Source organism: Anastrepha obliqua, chromosome 3, assembly GCF_027943255.1.
Source record: "Anastrepha obliqua isolate idAnaObli1 chromosome 3, idAnaObli1_1.0, whole genome shotgun sequence".
NCBI lineage: Eukaryota > Metazoa > Arthropoda > Insecta > Diptera > Tephritidae > Anastrepha > Anastrepha obliqua.
In genome coordinates, this window is record NC_072894.1 from 96,292,336 (window position 1) to 96,313,384 (window position 21,049).

The window sequence follows — 21,049 nt, forward strand, 5'->3', positions numbered from 1 at the left end:
AATATACGGACTTTATTCACAATAAAATATGTCTTTATAAAACTTAACGAAAAAAATTTAGCATCAAATATGTTACGAAAATTCTAAAAAGTTGAAGTGGCTTAATTAAGTGAACACAAGTGTAGTTTAAAATATCCTAAGACCATCTTTGTGTAGTCAATCATATTCATTACTGCGTTAGCCTCCTCTCAAGGATTGACAGCACATCCACGAAGCGCAACGTTCATCAATTGAATCAGCGCCTTGAATAATATTAGGCGCCTTCGATTCGCCACTTTTCTGCTCGCTATGTTTGGGGCTGTTCGTTTGACGAAAAATTTGCATAAGAAAGCAACAACAAAGTTATCGAGCAAGATTCGCTGCTCGTGAGTATGGTTATACCTCATGAAACTGTTAAACTATGACCCATGGGAGAGCTTTAGCAGAAAATAAGTTTTACTTTTCTAATTTCAAGCTGTCTAAGTCTAAATTATTACCTCGCGACCAAAAGTTAAGAATATACAAAAGCCCCAAAAGCTAAAAACTACTGACATTAAACAGCTAATGGTGATTTGAAAGAAAAATATTGCGAAAAATATATGGACCTGCAAGACTGCAAGACGTTACCTATCGAATTAGATATAATCATGAGCAGGGACTATTAGCAAAACACGAAACTGTGATAAGATTTATAAAATCGCAGAGGATAAGATGGCTCGGACACGTGTTTAGAATGCCCAAGAAGATCAGAACTCGAAAGGCAGTTGAATTATATCTTATTGAAGGTCGTAGAAGAGAACGCGCCAGAAAGAGATGGCTCGAAGATGTTAAAGTTGATGCTGAAAAGCTAAACGTGCGGCGGTGGAAGAAGATAGTATGAGATAGAGACAGATGCCGCAAGGTTGTGAATGAAGCAATGGTTCACCAAGGACTGTCATGCTAAGAAGAAGAAGTAAAAATGTTAGTTTATATTATTAAAAATGAATAATTTTGTCGGAAGGTTATTTGCAGCGAATATTCAATTACACAGTCCGGCACTCAAAACGTAACCAATTAAAAAGGCCATAAATTTAATTTGGAAAATTGCTTTTATTCAATTCAAAGTAAAAAATGTGTGAAAATAATACAAAATTAAGAATCAATTTACTTTTGCTCGATATGACCATCTTTTGCTTTGACTATGGCCTTGAGACGGTCCAGAAACGAATCGCAACCTGCTCGAATGTGACTTGCAGGTATTTTGACCCACTCGCGGACAATGGCTTTTTTCAGCGCCTCGAGACTGGTGAATCTTTTAGTTCGGACCTTGCTCTCCAAAATGGCGCAAAGAGAATAAGTCATCGGGTTCGCGTTTGGTGAATTTAAGAGCCATTGTGTAGACGTTATGAAGTTCGGAACGTGGTTTTTTTAGTCATTCTTGGTTCACTCGAGCTTTGTGAGACGGTGTCGAGTCCTGTTGAAAGGTCCGTAGTCTGCCACCAAAATTTTTGTCTGCCTACGACTTTAAAGCAATCTCCAGCATATTTTCCCGATAATATTTCGCATTTATCTTGACGCCAAGCTCGATGAAAACGATTGGAGAGAGCCCATCTGCGGTTATAGTGGCCCAAACCATTAGCTGTGGCGGGTGCTGTCTGCTGGTGGCCAATCAATGACTCTAATTCTCGTATGAACGGTCGATCAAAAAAACTCTATAGCTTTGGGATATGACGAAATGCTCAATTTGAAAAATTATCTCGTCAAAAAACACAATGTTCGGAAATTGATCGTTTTCGGTCAAGCTAAGCAACTCCTTCCCTCTCTCAAGTCTAACTTGTTGCTGCTTTGATGTGAGATCATGCGCCTTTTGGATCTTGTAAGGATTGATTTTGAGCTCATTTTTCAGTATGCGGCGGATGCTACGGTCAGATATTTTCAGTTCTTTCGCCATTTGATTGGCACTTCGTCAGGGACTTTGCTTAAGTCGCTTCTTCACATCTTGAACCATTTCACGAGACGTTGCAGTCTTTTGATAACCTCCTCCGTGACGTTTTGTGATGCTACCAGTATCATTGCAACGAGTAATGGTGCGATAAACTAAAATTTTATTTACTCTAAGGTGTTCGACCTCACGAACAATCGCCGATTGTGATTTTCCAGCCAAATAATGCAATTTTGTGTTTGAAATCCCTTACTGATTTTCGTTTTTCGCGTTTACTTTCGGCAAAACGCTTCCGCGCGCTTGTAAGCAATATAGTACGTCGGACTGTCATTGAGAAAATCACGAGCGGTATGAAGGTGGTTGCAATTCGAGGCCGGACCCTTTACATCCAAGTGTTACCTGGATATTCGCCCATACATACCTGGGACGCATAAACTTGGATGTGAAGTTAGGTTGAAATTTCTGTTAATAGCATTTCTGTTACTGCTCGTTTCTAATGAAGCAAAGGCCAGATAATGTATCTATAGGCAGACCACGTGAAGCAGTTCGCAGTATACCTTCCTAGATTTCAAACCACGTTTTATACAAAGAACGATAATATCGCATAACCTCAGATAAATCTGAAATATTCTTTCTAGGGCCTTACCTCAACTCGTAAAAGGGGTATAAATATAATCTCACTGATTCATCAAAGACAAAATTTGCAGAGTATAAAACACAATAGGAAGTATATGTACTGTGGAGATATAAGATGAAGTGTAGTAAATATTTATTAACATTTTATTAGTTTATATTCTTTTATTTCAACAATTGAGTGCCAGTCTTTTTCAATATTCAATTTCAATATTTCAATATATTCCCAATTGCACTGCCACAATTTTCATTTTTGCTGGGCTCTCTCTTTTCATTTTTTGAATACTGAGTTTGATTGCTTACCTAGCGGTTTGTATATTTGTTTATTGCCTGGCAACAAAGCTTAACTTAACATGCATATTGACATTTACAATTGCGTGCATGCGTGCATGAGCAAAAACATGTGTATGCATATATTTACTTGCATAAATTTACAATGCAAGCAATGCTAATGAATTGATTTCTCCCTATGTGTGACTGGGACCACTTTGAGAGTATGAGAGTATGAAAGTATGACCACTTTGAGAGAGTGGCTTTGTGCTTCATTTTTTTGCCCCCTTTCTTCATTTATTGTTTGTTATCGAAGTAAATTGAAAAATTGAAGCAGAAATAAAATAAACACAACAACAAGCAAACAATAATAAATGAAATCAATACCAATGATAATGCATTCAATGCATTGTGACTGGCTTTTTGTTGTTGCTATTTGTGTACCATCAGCAATCCATTCAATGCAATGTTAATAAATTAACAATGCGAAACGCGTCTAGCCAAAATACGATCGAGCGGCTGGATGAACGACTAGGTGACTCGATTGGGTGATTGGCGGTGACAACGGGCGACACAGCAGCAGCCATGCTGGCAAATGTCAATGGCCATAAAAATATTGTGGCAGTGGTCAAGTGGAGCACAACACTTTGGTGTTGGTTAGATGGCGAAAAGTGCTAAAAGAAGATGTTGAATAGAGGCATAAAAAATACGATGGAGTTCACTTGTACGCCTGCTCTCAGCTCTGATTTTTTATTTTATGCCCGCAATTTGTGCATTTCAGTCACAGTTTGTCGCATACTGATGTATTTTGAATGCTGCCATGACCCCCAGTTAGTGCAAGCAGACAGTCTGACAATGATCTGGCATTGCAACAAATTAAATGAAAAAAATGACATAAATAAAATGATTGCAAAAAGTTGACCAAAATGATGAGGAAAATAAGCAAAGCGTAAAAAGAGGACCCGGCAAATAGTTTGTACTTACCTACTCCAAATGACTGCTACCACTTCTTTCTGAAGCTCATGCGCTTTTCTATGGGGACATATAGTGGCGATCAAAATAATAAAGTGTTTTCCAATAAGAGGTGCTATTTAAATATATAAAAGGCTATCGAGAGATCATTAGCAATTTTTTATGGCCGAAATTGGATGGTATTGATGTGGATAACGTTTATTTTCAACAAGATGGCGTTACGTGCCACACAAGCAACGAAACCATTGATCTTTTACGGAAAAAGTTTCCGGCCAGTGTTATCTCTCGAAAAGGTGATCACAATTGGCGACCGAGATCTTGTGATTTAACACCTTGTGCCTTTTTTCTTTGAGGCCACGTGAAAGAGAAGGTCTACGCCAACAGTCCAGGGTCGGTTCAAGACCTCAAGGATGGAATTCGTGAGGCTATCGAGGACATAGGACAGCCACTTTGCAATGCGGTTATGGAAAATTTCTTGAAAAGGGTATTGTCCTGCAAGCGTGGTCGTGGGGTCATTTACCTGATGTTATTTTTCACTCATAACGGCATACCTTCCTCTTTGTAATGAAATACACATCCGATTATTTATATTAAAAAATAGCATTTTTCTTCAATAAAAATAACACCTCATATTAAAAAACCCTTTATATACTATATAATTTGCGTTCACACCCTTTTCGGGTGTTTGGCCGAACTTCTCCCTCTATTTGTGCAGTGCCTATTTTTGCTGTTCCACAAATGGAGGGTCCTACAGTTTCTTAAGCCAACTCCGAACGACAGATATTTTTTATAAGGCTGCTTTTTCATGGTAGAAATACTCTCCGTGGCTTGCTATTGCCTGCCCAGGGGTGATCACTACGAGGGGTGCCTTTTATATTTCGGGATTAGAGAACAAAAACAAATTTTAATCATCGAAAATCACTTTATTATTTTTCAAAATATTCTGCATGAAGATCTATACACTTTTGCATGCGTTTGAACCAATTGTCGAAGCATTTTTGCCACTCTGAATGAGGTACCTCCAAAACATGCATTCTGAATGCCGCAACCGCTTCTTCAGGTGTCGAAAAATGTTGAACTCTCAGTTTGTTTTTTACGTACGGGAATAAAAAGAAGTCATTCGGTGCCAAGTTAGGACTATACGGCGGATGACCCATTAATTCGATGTTTTGGGTGCTCAAAAATGCAGTTGTTTGACCCGATGTTTGAGAGCTCGCATTGTCCTGGTGAAGAGTGATCCGTCTTTGGCGATTGATTTTCCTGATTTCTTGGAAGACAACTGTCAAACAAATGGTTGTGTACCACTCAGAATTTACTGTTCTGCGTTGTTCTAGTGGTACGGTTGCGACATGTCCAGTTTTTCCGAAAAAACAGGCGACCATTTGCTTGGAAGTGCTTCGTGCGCGAACAACTTTTGTTGGATTTGGCTCATCTTGAAACACCCAGACAGTCGACTGCTATTTACTTTCGGGCTCATACGCGTAAATCCATGATTCATCACCTGTCACGATGTCATAGACGTGTTTCGAAGTCCCGCGATCGCATTTTTTGAGCATTTCCTTCGACCAATCGACACGAGCCTTTTTTGAGCGATTGACAAATTGTGTGGGATCCAACGCGAACAAATTTTTTTACAGTCAAATGTTTATACAATATTGAATGTATGCTGGTCCCACTAATGCCTAAGATTGTCTCAATCTCACGATAGGTCACATGACGATCTTGCAATATCAGTTCGCGCACAGCATCAATGGTTTTCGGAACAACAACTGATTTTGGACGACCTTCACGAAATTCGTCTTGGAGTGAACTACGACCACGATTGAATTCACCATACCATCGATAAACACTGGTCCTTGATAGAGCTTCATCGCCAAAAAATTAATTAAGTTCATCAATGCAATGTTGCTGAGTTAATCCACGTCGAAAGTTGTAAAAAATAATCGCACGAAAATGTTCACGATTTAATTCCATTTTTGGACCGAGATGAATCTTTTAAGTTACTATAAACAACACAAATAGCGCTGGTATTTCAAAACGTTCTGAGTACGTAAAAACCAAAAAATGTCAAACTTTGCGATACAGCTGTCAGTTGCCAGATTGCAACACCAGGGTCGCCAAATCCCGACATATAAAAGGCACCCCTCGTATTAGAAAGAATTTTTAAGGTTTGCTGAAGCACCGATTATGTGGTCAATGATTGCCACTTTCTTCATAGTTGGCTATTTGTTTAGCTTGCGTTCAGGTGAGATTATTGTTGGATAATTCCTCCTGAAGGCTGTGTCCCCAAAATCTTTTAGGACGTCCTCTGCGCTTGTAACCCTGAGGGTTGCTCTCTAAGGCCAACGCTGGTATTTGTTGCGCTGGTTTTGTAAGAGTATTTCAAACCATACCTACATCCTCTTACGGATTCCAATACTGATTGCGATCTGATTGGATTGCCTGGGTAAAACAATGTTTGATATCCAGTTTTCAAGCCAAGAATATTTTAATAAATTATTTCATAAGCCTGTTGATTATTGCAGATCTATGCGCTAGGCGAAGAAAACATTTTTAACACAGCGCGGCGCGCTTAAACAGATTCAAAAATCGTTCGCCATGCTTTAGTTGAAAGTCAAGTATTTTTGGTTTACTAAAAAAGTCAATTGTTTGTGAAGGCATCGAATACTCTGCCTACTATAATAATTTTTAGATTCATACCCCTTATGCCCACTTAAGATGCGCCCACCACTGTGCATTTCAAACAAATGTTGTGGATCAAGTAATAAAAACATCAAATATTTAAGCATTAGATATTAAAACTCATCAGCAGATGAAGAAAGAAAAAATATCAGGGATAGCCTTTGAAAAAATTACCATGACTCCGCTAAGGATCAAACTTCGTTGCAGCACAGAATTTGTGGCAAAGGTGCAACAAAATTCGCTGAATGCGCAAAAAAGTTGCCGCAGACAAGCAGCAGACAAACTGCGCCAGCAAACACATAAGTACACCAACATTTGAACGCAAGTATGCAACTACTTCCGAGCAATTCCCCGCACAGCCTGCTGCAGCGTGACGACGTTACCTGTCACAACAGCGGAAGCGACACCCATATCAGCAGCCACAGCAGCAAAAGTCACCAACAACAACAGCAACAGCATATTTTTTAATTCACTCACCTGCCTCCCTGAGTGTCGCTCTGCCTGTCTGTTTGTCTGCCTGATGCTTTCCTGCCAGTTTGTTTGTGCTTAGTTAGTCATCAGCGTCTTTTCTGTCAACTTTGCTGCGCAATGGTCGTCGTTGTCGTCTGCAAAGTTTTCGAATTTTTTATATGCCACCATTGTTCCTTATGTTTTTATTATTGTTTTGCTGCTCTTATGGCCTTTTCGTTATTATTGTTGTTGCTGCTGCATTTACCGCTATTTATTTGATGTGCGTCTGCTTGACTGCTGATTTGGTGCTGCACTGCTGCTGTCGCTTGCTTTTGCTAAGTTAGACGTTCTTGCCACAATTTTGAATAAGGTGCAGAAGTGCATGTGTGTGTATACTCGTATATTTCTATATGCGTGTAAATGTGTATGCCTTCACAGTTTTTTTCAGTCTGCCTGATGTCTGCTGTATTAAGCATCAATTCGCTTTATTCGCCTTTCAACTACACGCCTGCAATTGCTCCCTCTTTAAGCGTGCGTACGTGTGCATGCGGCATGCCCCTTGGCGTCATTAGCAGTTGAGCTGTGCTGAGCGTGACTATGTGTGTGTGTATATCTGTGCATGTGACGCACTGTCGGCATGGGTATCTTCAAGGAAGTGCTTAGCTAGCGCAACTTGGTGATCAACATAAGTGACTGCAATAGAGCGGATCCCTACAAGTGGCTTTCATATGAATGTAGCTACTCACACATACAAACATACTTATTACCTATACACGTATGTATGCGAACATGTGTTTATGGGATTAGAGTGAGAGAGATTAAAAAAAAATGCAGCAGATATTTTAAACATTTCTTGTTTGCGTAAATAAGACCGGTGAGAAATCACTTGATTAAAAAGTACTGCGCTGAGCGCATTTTATTTGGAGAACTTTGCTGCTTTTTTTTGGTCAATACTCATGCCAATTTAGTGAATTTCTCAGCAGTAAAAAAATATTGAGTGAAAATTTTCAGTGCACTATTGAAGCTGTTGCCACAGCGCGTGCGGTTCAACTACTAGTTCAACAAGCTGTAGCTTTCTTATGAAGCTTTTTAAACCAAGCCATCTTTGGACAAGCCTTCTGTTGCTAGTAAAGAAGTCCTCTGTCCCCAACTTCTAATGCTGGTTACATTAACTTTTTATTGGCTTTAAAAATGATGTTATGCAGGTGGAGTAAAAGCACCACAACGTCTAGGAGAAAAATTTATTAAAAATCAAAGAGAATTTTGAGCCACCTGAAACTTGCACTTTCGAGTGCCAAAATTTAAGCGCTATAAAACTACGTACTACGAAAATAAAGAAATAAAAGGAAAGTAGTCAAAGATGCAGAGGCAGATCTGTATGTATCTGCAACGACAGCAGAGCTGCGCTCATGGGCCTAGATATACCTCAAACCACTTTAAGGGTAGTTGAGTACTGTAAGTCCAGGTTGAACTATGTCGGCAGGCATACTAACCTGATGCTAACATGTCTCTCGGGACTCGTTGGTATCGCGGGTAATCAGTTCTCTGACTCTGTAGCTAGGATAGGCTCCGGGTCAAAGAAGTTGGCTTCAGAGCCCCTTCTGCCCCTCCCTTCTGCAGCCATCAAAGCTACGGTTAGCGAGCGGGTTACTTCAACCCACGAGCGAGCTTGGCAGGCTGAGACAGGCTGCAGGTGCACAAAATTGATGTTACCTGTAATGTCCGTACAACTGTCGCAGATCGTCCTGGACTGATGATAGGCCACTTTCTATGGGCGAAGCACATTGAAAAAGTAGGCATCTCGGACAGGGCACTCTGCCCATCATATGTAGAGGAGGATGAGACGGCGGACCACTTTCTGTGCGCCTGCCCGGTCTTCAAAGCGACCATCTTGGCTCCGCAAAATCGAGAGAAACGAGTTGTAACCCTATTTCCAATAATTTTACTGTCAAAAATGCTGAGGCGCTAGCTGTAGCGTTGTTATGATGGAAAAAGAAAACCACACGACTCCCTCGATTCAAACGAATGCCAAACACAGAGAAATAGAGTGATCTGGCTGAAACTTGGTTTGTATTCTTACAAGATATGCTTAGTTACATAAACTCGATATGCGTCAGTAGTGTCATTTGTTTGGATTTTCAGGGAAGTTTTAAACGACGCTCGTATAAGAAAATTCTTAAAGTTCCGAGTGAAAAGTGTGAAATTTTGCAGGTATTTCGCTGATTGTTTTAACACTTTGCAGAAAGCTGGAAACATACCATTTTTTATGGTATGAAATGAAAGATATTTATATGAAAAAAAATAATTTGAAAAAATATAAACAAAGTTTTGCCCAAATTTACCAAGGTGAGGTGGCCACTTTTCTGTGTGTCTCTCACTTTCTCCCACACCTTATGTCATCAACCAGATATGGAAATAAATCCAAAAATTGTGAACAATCACTTAAACTCTCTGCTATATTTAATTTTAAAGGCGATCCACGATCTTAAGGCGTCCCGAAGGTCTAGAGTTCGAATATTTAGAGTATTTTCAGGTATTTTTTTTTCACAATAAAAAAATCAAAAACGATATCTGAATTCATTAAGCTTTCTATTTAACTTCTTTTACATACAAAATTGAAAAAAAAATTTTAGGTCTAGAGTTCGAATATTTACAGTATTTTCAGGAATTTTTTTTTCACAATAAAAAAATCAAAAACGATATTTAAATTCATTAAGCTTTCTATTTAACTTCTTTTACATACAAAATTGAAAAAAAATTTTTTTTTTTTAATTTTAATAATTTTAAAAATGGCTCTTCTAATTTTCTTAAACACAAAAAACCAAAAAAATTTTAATGGACATGTGAACCGGATGAAAAGTGGACATAGCAGCAGCAGTAGAGGGTGGAAAATGGTGGACAAGCTGGTGAACCAGATGAACCGGGTGAAAAGTGGCATAGCAGCAGCAGTAGGGGGTGGAAGTGGAGGATGGGGATGTGTGTCTATGCCCCGCTACTACAATAAAAGCAAAAATAAAAAAATGTGGCAAAATGCCGCGGTTTTGAATTTGACACTCTAAAAATCGGTTTTTTTTCTCAGTTTTTTAATCAAAAAGATATGAAGTAATTGAAATAATAATATAATTCTAGTACGGGCGATAGCCATTGATGACAATTCGGTTGAATATTTTTTTTTTTTTGACAGCCCCAGGCCAAAAAAAGTAGTTTTGAGATAATTGAGTTTAAAGTTTTGAGAGTGGATAATGCGACCATCGATGCTGCCGCGTGACGAGTCTGTCTTTTTCAAAAATTTTACAGTATATTCATAAAAGCCTATACTTTCGAAATATCAAAAAAAAAATGAAGTTTTGAAAATTCTACACCACTTAATGAAAAATCCCATTTGTCTGTATGCCTTTCGCAAATTAATTAGAAAAATAAATGATGTACTATTAACGTCCACTCCGAAAGTCTAAGGTCAACATTTTGTAAATTTATCCAAGCAATCATGCATTCACTCAACTACGAACTACTCGGTTGTTCTGAATTTCAATATACTGAAATGTGTATATGTACGTATGTACGTACATACGTGCATGTAGCAACAATTTTTAATTCAATTTACGCAAACTATTCACTTCACGACGTAACTGCCATTTTAAGATGAAATTAATCTGCAACTTGCATATTTGTGAAAACCACTAACAAACTTCCGAGGCTTCCGATCTCCTATATATAAACGTACATACAGATGTAAGAACTCATAGATATACACATACATACTTACAAGAATATAAATGTATGTGTTTACAACGACTTCAGGCAATATGCAGCCACGAAGACGAAGTCTTTTCTAAAATAGTTAGTCACTCACAAATGTACATATTTAATCTACAACTACTGCATAATAAAAATTAATTATTCATTAACTGAGTGTAATGCGTGCGTGTGTATGTATGAGTACACGAGAGTAGCTGCTATCACTTTGATGCTGTTCCTGGTGCGGCTGTTTGTGTGTATTGTTGGATGAAATGACTGGCGTATGTACATATGTATGTACATACAGAATGGCTGGTTAGTGGTTTGCCATTAGGCTTGTTTGTTGTTGTCGTATGGCTGTTGGCTTGCTAAAATAGCTTCCGCTGCCTGCTAACGATAGTTTAACGCATAAAAGATGCACAGACAGAAATTTAAATTTATTGACTCATACACAAATATAAATATAGCCAATAGCAAAAGTAATTTTCTCAACAACAAAAATAAGAAGCTGCAGTACAACAACAAACACAACATACAATTTGCATAAAATAAACAATATTTTTGTGTTTCGGTGAAGGGTTGAGCAAGCAGAAGCCGATCTTTGGTATGTGTGAATGCGAACAAATACAAATATAAATATGTACAAGTATTAAGCGAAGCAAGTGTAATGCAAATATGCGTCTCTCTCTCTCTCTCTCTCGCTTGGCATGCTTCAACTTTGACCATTAAGCAACTAACGCTGCCGCAAGAAAAGCCACAATTACCAAAGGCGTGCAGATGCAAGAAAATATGCACATAAAATTTTGCATTTGCACGCACACAAAATAAACAGTAAAAGATGTACGTATGTATGTATGTATGTACATAAATATATTTATATAGGTATATGGGCACAAACACGACTCCGTTAGGGGCAACAAAAGTCAGTCGCTTTAGCAAAGGATAATGATAAAGTAGCTGATGTGGCAAGAAAGCGACCAGAGGTGAGTAGGTTTGTAGCGGATTTTGTAATTAAAGTCATTTATTTTCATTAAACTTTCACACATAATATGGAGATATGCGCTATAAAGCGGTACAGGGTGATGCAGAGAGTAGTTATAAATAATAGTTTTAGGCTGCCACAGCCGAGTGGATTTGCGTGTGGTTGCCATGCGGTTCAATATGAAAAGTAAAAATTATAAAAATAAATATTTTTTTTGTAGAAGCGATTGTCCTTTGGCAGGGAAGGGTTAACCTACGAAGTTATCATGAAAAAAACTGCACTTAAAAACATCTACCGTACATTTTTTTAATGTCATGCGGTGTCATACTTTTATTCCAATCTTAAGGTAGTAGTCTGGTCAAATACTCATTTTTTATATATCTATAGATATTTTATATAGATATTTTTTAGTAATTTTGTTTTAAGAAAACGAAATGCAATCGATTTGATTTTAAAGTATGTTATTATTGGCATCAAATAGTATACAAAAACAATTTTTTTTTTGTTTTTTGACATATTTTTTATAAAAGTGTGGTAAGCGTCTTAAAAAAAGATTGGTGGCTTGTCAACAGGATTTTGGCTCTTTAGGGCATCTAAAATGAAAAAGTTAAACTAGTTATTATTCTGTAGGCTTGTCATTTTGGCAGGTGCTGTAATGTGAAATTTTTTTTTGCAAAAGAAAAAAATGGCAGCCTTTGAAAACAAGGCATGATTTTCGGGTGGAAATCAGACTGTAGTATGGAAAGTTAGGTCTGAAAAGAAACGAAAGTAGCATTTCCTCGTATATCTAAAATAGCTGAATAGGTTAGTGCGCAGGTGTTCGAATCTCCGAGCATGAAACACCAAATATTAGGAGTGGTCGCCCCTTTTCTAAAAGTTTGGTGTTTCGATCCCGGACACTACTGATGAGAGTCACGCATCGCCCTCTTCCGCTGCAGCGGCGCCTAAATATGTAGCTGTATAAATTAAAGCTAAACTTCAAACTACTTTAGACGCATTAGAAAAATGGGCGCATAAAATTAAGCAGTATCAAATCTAATATATAAACTTTACCAATAAAAAGCAAACTATCACCAAATATAGCTAATAAGTGCTCAAATACTATACGTAAACTCTGCCAAATATCTCGGTATCAGGCTTCTAAGCAACGTTGGAAGAAGCATATAAAAACAAAACGAAATGAACTTAAGGGCTTAGGGGTAGTCAAAGACCCGAAAAAATGATGATTTTCGATAATTTTTTTTTTCCTAGTCATATGCTCTATTTTACAAAAATAAAAACACAGTATTAAAACTTCATGTTTCGACTTGGCTTTACCAAAATTAAAAAAAAAAATTAATAATTGTAAAAGTTATCGCTGTTTGCGATAATCAATTATTTCGAGCATAAACAGATTTTGAGAAACCAGCATAGAAAAATTAGTCTCTTGTACTGCAATGATTTTAAGCTGATCAATAGGCCTTGTGCTTCATAGGCAGGGATAGGATTCGAGAGGCGTAAATTACACAACGCAAAATGTAAGAATACTTTGTGGATTCGTTCAATTTTAGCGGCATCCAACTGAAGGATGCATATTTAAATTTGGAATATGTTAAGAGGATTATAAAATGAACAAGCAGCCAGTCTGTGATCTATGAAAATCGCTATCGCTTTAAGCACAATATCCTTGCGAAGCATGAGTGCCGAATATCGCAAAAAAAAACGCTTTTCCAGTGCAGTATTATAATTTATCGTCACATGTGCTACTATTTGATCGTCTAGATTATATTAAAAATACGAATTAGGATTTTGTAATTTCTGTATTTTTTTTCTTGTGAGCTCAAGGCCGTCTGAACAGCAAACAGCAAATTCAATAACTGCCTTTACTTACTTGGTTGTCGATATTTCGAACTCTAGTAGTCATATTTCGAAGTCCTCATCTGCTGGAATTCTTATCGGTGTCTGGACTATTACGAGTATCATTTTCAACTCCATAAATATAATTTCTTCAACAATCTTAGCGAAACTTAGACTTTGTGCTACATTTCTATCTGCTAGCAAATTACTCGAACACCCCATTAGCTCGTAAACACTCTACTTAGCATTTTCACAATTTTCATGCGCTTAACTTCTAACTAAATGAATACATTCGCCATTATAGTATAATTTTGTATTTGGCGCAGTACTTTGCTACTGTTGCTTTTAACTCATTTTACTAGCATTTGCACTTCTACGTCACTTGCTCTACATGCACTGCATACTCTCCTTCACCCACACACACATGAGTGTACGCATAAACACAAGTACCCACTTGCTCTGTATACTCTTTACCTTTTGCCAATGTGAATGCTTTTTGCTAATATCCTTTTGATGTCTTAAAAGGCAGAAAATTACTTAACGCTTGTATGCAGATACGCACAAGTAGCTCACAGCGCTGGCTGCTGCTAGGCTACCGCATGCACACTCATGCAGATTTATTTACAAATTCATGTGTGTGTGCACTATGAACGCAGCATATTTGCGGCGTGTGAGTAAAATTTTGCGCTCGGTTGGGTTACTAGCGAGTTGGTTTACAGCTTTTGCTGGTTGGGTTGATAGCAACTGAAATTATATTTATTTCTTAGTTTCTGTAGTTGAAATTGCTGCTTATTTTCATTAGGAACAATTTTTAAGCTCAAGTTAAAGTTTTAATAGAAATAGTTGGAAATTTGTCGTCTTACTGAAGTTTGTAATACAAAGGAAGGTAAGCAGCCGTGCCATATTATATTAAAACTTTCTTGTGTCAATAATATCCACAACCAACTGACTACGCATTGACAATCTAAAGATATATTTTAACTTAAAATCAGGCTTCATATATTAGTCACTAGGAAGCATAGGCTGCTCTTTTTTGAAGGCAAAGTAGATACAGAGATGTAGTGAGCACCGCAATAACAACTTTTGATATACAGAATAGAGATAGAAACCAGAAAGTACAAATTACTCATCTTTGTTTGCCAGTTTCCGTCACTTCAGTGGAGCGCACATAAATACAGGCAGCACTTGTCTGAAAAACCCTTCATTCTATATTCAAAATTTTTTATAGTAATTGGAAAAAATTTACACATTTTATTGATGCGGAATGATAGTAAAGGCTGCAAAAGTTTATAACATAAAACCAGTAACCTGATTGTTGGGTAATTTTTGATTTGCTGCAGTTTGAAAATAATTTTATGACTTTTTAACACATTCTGTGTTATAGACACGACTCATTTTTAAAATGTATGCAATTTATGTAGGAAAAACCGTCTAGGTGAGATTTTCTTTAAAATAAAACAAATTCCATGCAAATACGAGTATTCTGTGCATATTTATTAGCTAACAAAATAACAAGTGTTGGAAATTTATTACGTAAGATGTAGAAATAAAGACGCTAAAGCACAAAATTGCGCAGACTGAATTGGAAAATATTAGTATAACTTTACACCCATGAAGCAATAATTAAAGGTGATGTAAGTAGCCTAATTTTCACCCTGTGTTAGCCATCTTGAAGCTACTTAAAAAATCCGTGTTGTCCTCTTGGAAAAGCTACTTTTTATTTCAGAGCGAATTCTAAAGAAAAAGTACTCAAAAGCGTAGAAATTAAATCTTTTGCTGAAAAAGTTAGCAGGAAATACTGTTTTGCCTATTTCATGTTGCTTAGACTTTCGCATCTTTCAATTCTATTGAAAGTTCTGTGAAAATCATTGTGAAAATTACATTGCATTTGAGATTTTGGGACTTTTGATAAATAGCTGCCACATTTAGGTACGTCTTTCGTTGCAGATTATCAATCTGATTTTTTGTTAATAACTGTTTAAAATTTTTATACACAGGTGTGATTAGAGCCCGTTGCTGCCACCAATACTTTGCGTTTCATCAAAAAAAAAAGAACCCAGTTTTAAATAACAGGCATTTATCCACGTAAGCATGATTTCTGTGACAAAAAATAACACTGACACTTAAGCCGGCCATACACATACAGTTTCAACTGATAGTTTAAACTGAACAGTTTAAACCGTCAGTTGAAACTGTACACTGTTGAAGCAAACACACATACAGTTCAATTCTTCAGTTTTGGTGAACGAGGATTTACATATTCCACAACCCGACGATGTTACTGACAATTTCAAAAATGTTCCATATGTATTCGTTGCGGATGACGCGTTTCCTCTCAGAAGTGATATTTTGAAGCCATTCAGACAAGGACTATTGGATTCAGCGGCGAAAGAGGTTTTCAATTATAGGTTGTCTCGAGCAAGACACATTGTGGAAAATGTTTTCGGGATACTTGCTTCACGGTTTCGTATCTTTCAGACCTCAATTAATTTAGAACCAGAGAATGTTCAACAAATAGTAATGGCCACTTGCGCTTTGCATAATTTTTTGATTGAACATCAGTCTAGTACATACGCCCCTGCAAACTGTATGTATCAAGAAAATACTCATGATGGATCTGTCATTTCTATTGGTTGCGATAGTTTAGAATCAAAGATGATTCCACTAAATCGTCGTAATCGAGGAAATATTTGTAACGATGCAAAAGTAGTCAGAGAAAATTTTATGAACTACTTCATGAAAGATGGCCATATCTCATGACAAAAAAATCATATTTTGAAAAACAAATAAAAAGAGACCACACTCTTTGATATTTACCAAGAGAAATAAAAATAATGTTTATGGATAAATTAATAATATCGTGTTTTTCTTACCTCCTCACCTTCACTGTCCAGATTTGAAATTGATGTCTTCGGAGTGTCTTGGTCTTGCAAGAAATCAAACAAGTCGTAATACCAGAGTGCCGGCTTGTAAATGCTGTCCGCTGATGATCCAGACTTCTTTGACGCTTCAACTTTCTTTTTCTCTTTGCGAAAAGCAGATCTCAAACTGTTCACTTTATTAATAACAGATTTCTTCGTAGCACCAGGTTCAATTTCGTCCAATTTTTTTGCTAATTTGGTATATGCATCATCTCTTTTCATACGGTCATGATAATCATGACTCTTTACTTGCCAAAGACAAGGTTCCGATCGATACATTTCAATAAAATCGCTAATTATTTGATTAGGTTTATTACGCGCCATCTTAACTACGCGAAAATTATACTTTTAAAAAGGAATACCACAGAATACAACACACCTCCTCTTAATTGAACTGAGAAATGTACAGCGAACCCCCACACACGTAATAATCAGTTTAAACTTTCTGTTTAAAAAATTGAAAATTTCATTGGTCTCAGTTCAACTGTAGAGTTGAATTGAACTGAAACTGAAATATCCACACACGTGGATGTTAGACTGTACAGTTGAATTGTACAGTTTAAACTATCAGTTGAAACTGTATGTGTGTGGCCGGCCTTAGCATCTTTTGACCACAGAAACATACGAGGGTTGCTATTAATATTTCTGGTCTACAAAGTTTTTAGCAGTTTGACATTTCAAAAAAAAATTTGCCTTATCGGCTTAATATATTTAGTAATCATTTAAGTAAATTATAAGAAAAAAAAGATGCCAAAGAATTAGAAAATAAACGGAAAAGAAGATTTCTTGAAGTGCTTTATTTTTAATAGCTTAAGATTTTTCGTGAAATAACATTTTAAGTAAATTAATAAAATTGAGATTTTTAGAATACTTTGTTTATATTTAAAGTACAATAAAGGAAAACACTCAAAACACTACATTTTTCTTAACAATTTTCGGGGAAGATTATATCAAAATGGACTTGGGCCAGCAGGATGAAATTATAAGTAAGATGGACGCCTTGAACGATGAAACACGCCCTTATGTACGAATTTCAATGTTGCCTTTTCAAAGAGGCATACAACTAAGCAACAAGTCCCTCAGGGACTTATATCGTTATGTTCAGGAAAAGTACTGCTTTCAGTACATTCTGACTTATCGATTAAATCAGGATGTACTGGAGCATTTTTTCGGGGCGATGCGTGCCAAAGGCGGGTTGTATGACAATCCTAGTCCTATGGAATTTAAATATAGATTACGAAGATATTTATTAGGTGAATGAATGCATATATTACTCGTTTCTGAATAACTTAACGCTTTCTATTAACAGCACGACTTACTTCAATATTAGTTGATCGTGGCAATGTTGAGGCCGACGAAACTAACTGGCTCCGTCTCAATGATACTTTTTTAGAAACTTTGCAAAGTTTGCTAACAGAAGATGAGATAGTTTTAGATGACTCTCTCTCCGCCAACGATTTATTAAATGAGGACGCTGACTTTGATAGCTTACACGAAGATGCCCTTGAATATATTGCCGGTTACATACTACGCAAATTAAAGTTGACCGATTGTTCATGCAATGAGCCTACATTTACTTGGGTTGACACTTTATCTAAGGGCGGATTAGTTGAATCAAGCACCGAGTTCTTGGACAAAATTAAAATGTTTAACCAGTTCAACGGCAGGGAGCTTTACTGTGGGATATCACTTTTACAAAAATTGTTCACATTAAGTGATAACGTGAGTTTACGCGATGATGTTAAACGATTTTTTTTTAAATGCCGGATGCACTTTCAAATAAAGCATCTTAACCGGTGCAATAAACAAAAGAAGAGAACAATGAGCATTCGATAAGATAATTGTAAGTAAAGTATGCAATGCTTTGGGCGTCTACTTGTGTTTCTGCGTATAGGTATATAAATTTATCTTTTTTTAACACAGATTTTATACTTGTAACTTTGCAGGTAATCTCGTTAAAAAATCAAATGTATGATTAGCGGACGTGACGAAATAAAAGTGGTTTTTCCTCGTGAAGAGTTTCCACTATTCTCAAGTTGTTTTATTTATTACTTCAGCGTAGGTTTACAAGTGGCACATATAGATTCCAATCCGATGCATGGTCAAAATACATATATATATGACACAAATCCATGGGAATAGTTAAGTTAAAAATATAAATAATTAAGTACCACTTATAAAATAACATAATTATTCTATGGCTTACAACGACCTTTTACAATTTTTTACCCCATTTTCAGAAAGGGGATAAACGTATGCCCTTTTTTCCTTGCTTCCAAATTGCATCAATGAATTAAGTAGCATCCGAAATCAGTTGTCAAACTTTACTTCACCTTGTATAATTGAATCATGCTTTACACCGACATAAGCAGAGAATGTTAAAGGGGAAGCAATTGTAAAAAAATTAAAAGTTAGGTTTAAGCCTATAGCGGAGAATAGAATAGAATAGAATAGAATAGAATAGAATAGAATAGAATAGAATAGAATAGAATAGAATAGAATAGAATAGAATAGAATAGAATAGAATAGAATAGAATAGAATAGAATAGAATAGAATAGAATAGAATAGAATAGAATAGAATAGAATAGAATAGAATAGAATAGAATAGAATAGAATAGAATAGAATAGAATAGAATAGAATAGAATAGAATAGAATAGAATAGAATAGAATAGAATAGAATAGAATAGAATAGAATAGAATAGAATAGAATAGAATAGAATAGAATAGAATAGAATAGAATAGAATAGAATAGAATAGAATAGAATAGAATAGAATAGAATAGAATAGAATAGAATAGAATAGAATAGAATAGAATAGAATAGAATAGAATAGAATAGAATAGAATAGAATAGAATAGAATAGAATAGAATAGAATAGAATAGAATAGAATAGAATAGAATAGAATAGAATAGAATAGAATAGAATAGAATAGAATAGAATAGAATAGAATAGAATAGAATAGAATAGAATAGAATAGAATAGAATAGAATAGAATAGAATAGAATAGAATAGAATAGAATAGAATAGAATAGAATAGAATAGAATAGAATAGAATAGAATAGAATAGAATAGAATAGAATAGAATAGAATAGAATAGAATAGAATAGAATAGAATAGAATAGAATAGAATAGAATAGAATAGAATAGAATAGAATAGAATAGAATAGAATAGAATAGAATAGAATAGAATAGAATAGAATAGAATAGAATAGAATAGAATAGAATAGAATAGAATAGAATAGAATAGAATAGAATAGAATAGAATAGAATAGAATAGAATAGAATAGAATAGAATAGAATAGAATAGAATAGAATAGAATAGAATAGAATAGAATAGAATAGAATAGAATAGAATAGAATAGAATAGAATAGAATAGAATAGAATAGAATAGAATAGAATAGAATAGAATAGAATATAATACTACGGAGTTTAATTGAAAGTATGAAAATATCACTCTGACCGCAGTTATATCCAGTTTATGTGGTTTAGGGTCTATAACAGTGCGTACACGAAGCCAGTTTCTCAAGAAAATGCATTTAAGTATATTTTGAAGGTATTTTTTAAATTGCAGATAAACACTATTTCTTAGTTTAGCCAGTATACCGCCTGGGCCGAAAATTTATTGAGCATATTTTTAATCTTATGCCCACTAATGTCCACTATGGCAAAGGGTGGTTAAATTTCAAGGGCCAATATTGAATGTGAACCCCACCTAAACGTCAACGACACCGTTGGACTTCTTTCTTTGGGGTTATTTAAAAGAAAAGGTGTATGTCGATAAGCCGGCAACAATTCAAAAGATAAAGGATGAGATAACTCGGCACATTAACGGCATAGAACCTCAATTATGCCTCAGCGTCATCGAAAATTTGGACCATCGCATGGAGGTGTGCCGAGGCGGCGGCGGTCATTTGGCCAATATTTTATTCCATACGTAATAGAACCATACGAGTACTATCATAACAAAGAGAAGTGAAAATAATTTCCTAAAAAAATTGTATTTTAATCAAACTCAACACCGGCCCTTGAAAATTAACCTCCCTTTATATGGTCCTATGGCACCTGCGTGGGAGCAAAAGAGCCTCGAAAAGGTTCCTGCATTTCCCTCTGTCATGCGCCAACCTCTTGATTTCGCTCTGGGCTCTGAATACTTCAGCTTCCAGATTTTTCCTCCAGGCCAATGCTGGTCTGCCTCTACGACGCACAGTGCGGCCGATTCCCAAAAAGCTGGCCAAAAGTCGAAAAAAAAGTTTCTAGATAGAGTTTTTTTGTCTTTGGGTTGGCTACAGTAATGCCTTGAGTAGTGAAAACCGTTCATAGCAACGTCCTGTACCCTAAGTATCCTCTGTATTTTCAGTCGCAACGTGGCCTTCGTTTGAGCATCGTATTACTGTCGATGAATAGTGAAAGTTGTACACATTTGAAAGATTTTGTAATGGAGTAAATTGAACAAAACCAAATGGAATCATCTTCGGAAGGTTAGTAAAATACGAGAAATCTTTAGTACATATCAATACCTCGACACAAAATTTTTAGCTGCCGCAATACGTAGATACATTTTTTGCAATTTTTTTTATAAAATTTGAGTTTTCAAACTGTATAGTAATACAACGCCGTCATATGCTGCTTTGAAACCTATTAAAGGTTACTCAAAAAAGTAAT

The 21,049-nt window shown here is 36.1% G+C and overlaps 1 protein-coding gene across 1 annotated transcript; it reads right to left on the reverse strand.

Annotated features, from left to right (window-relative positions):
- Positions 1-3,261: 3,261 nt before the first annotated feature.
- Positions 3,262-16,914, reverse strand: LOC129242127 (uncharacterized). Its single transcript, XM_054878685.1, has 2 exons — positions 16,337-16,914; positions 3,262-3,477 (listed from the first exon to the last, which is right to left on the reverse strand). The coding sequence occupies exons 1-2, from the start codon at positions 16,706-16,708 to the stop codon at positions 3,262-3,264; spliced, it is 588 nt and encodes a 195-aa protein (XP_054734660.1). The 5' UTR covers positions 16,709-16,914.
- Positions 16,915-21,049: the final 4,135 nt, after the last annotated feature.

Coding starts and splice junctions, on each gene's coding strand:
- LOC129242127 (XM_054878685.1), bottom strand. CDS start 16,708: ATGGCGCGTAATAAACCTAATCAAATAATTAGCGATTTTATTGAAATG. Junction 3,478..16,336: donor TGGACAGTGAAGGTGAGGAG/GTAAGAAAAACA, acceptor ATCTTCTTTTAG/CACTTTTCGCCATCTAACCA.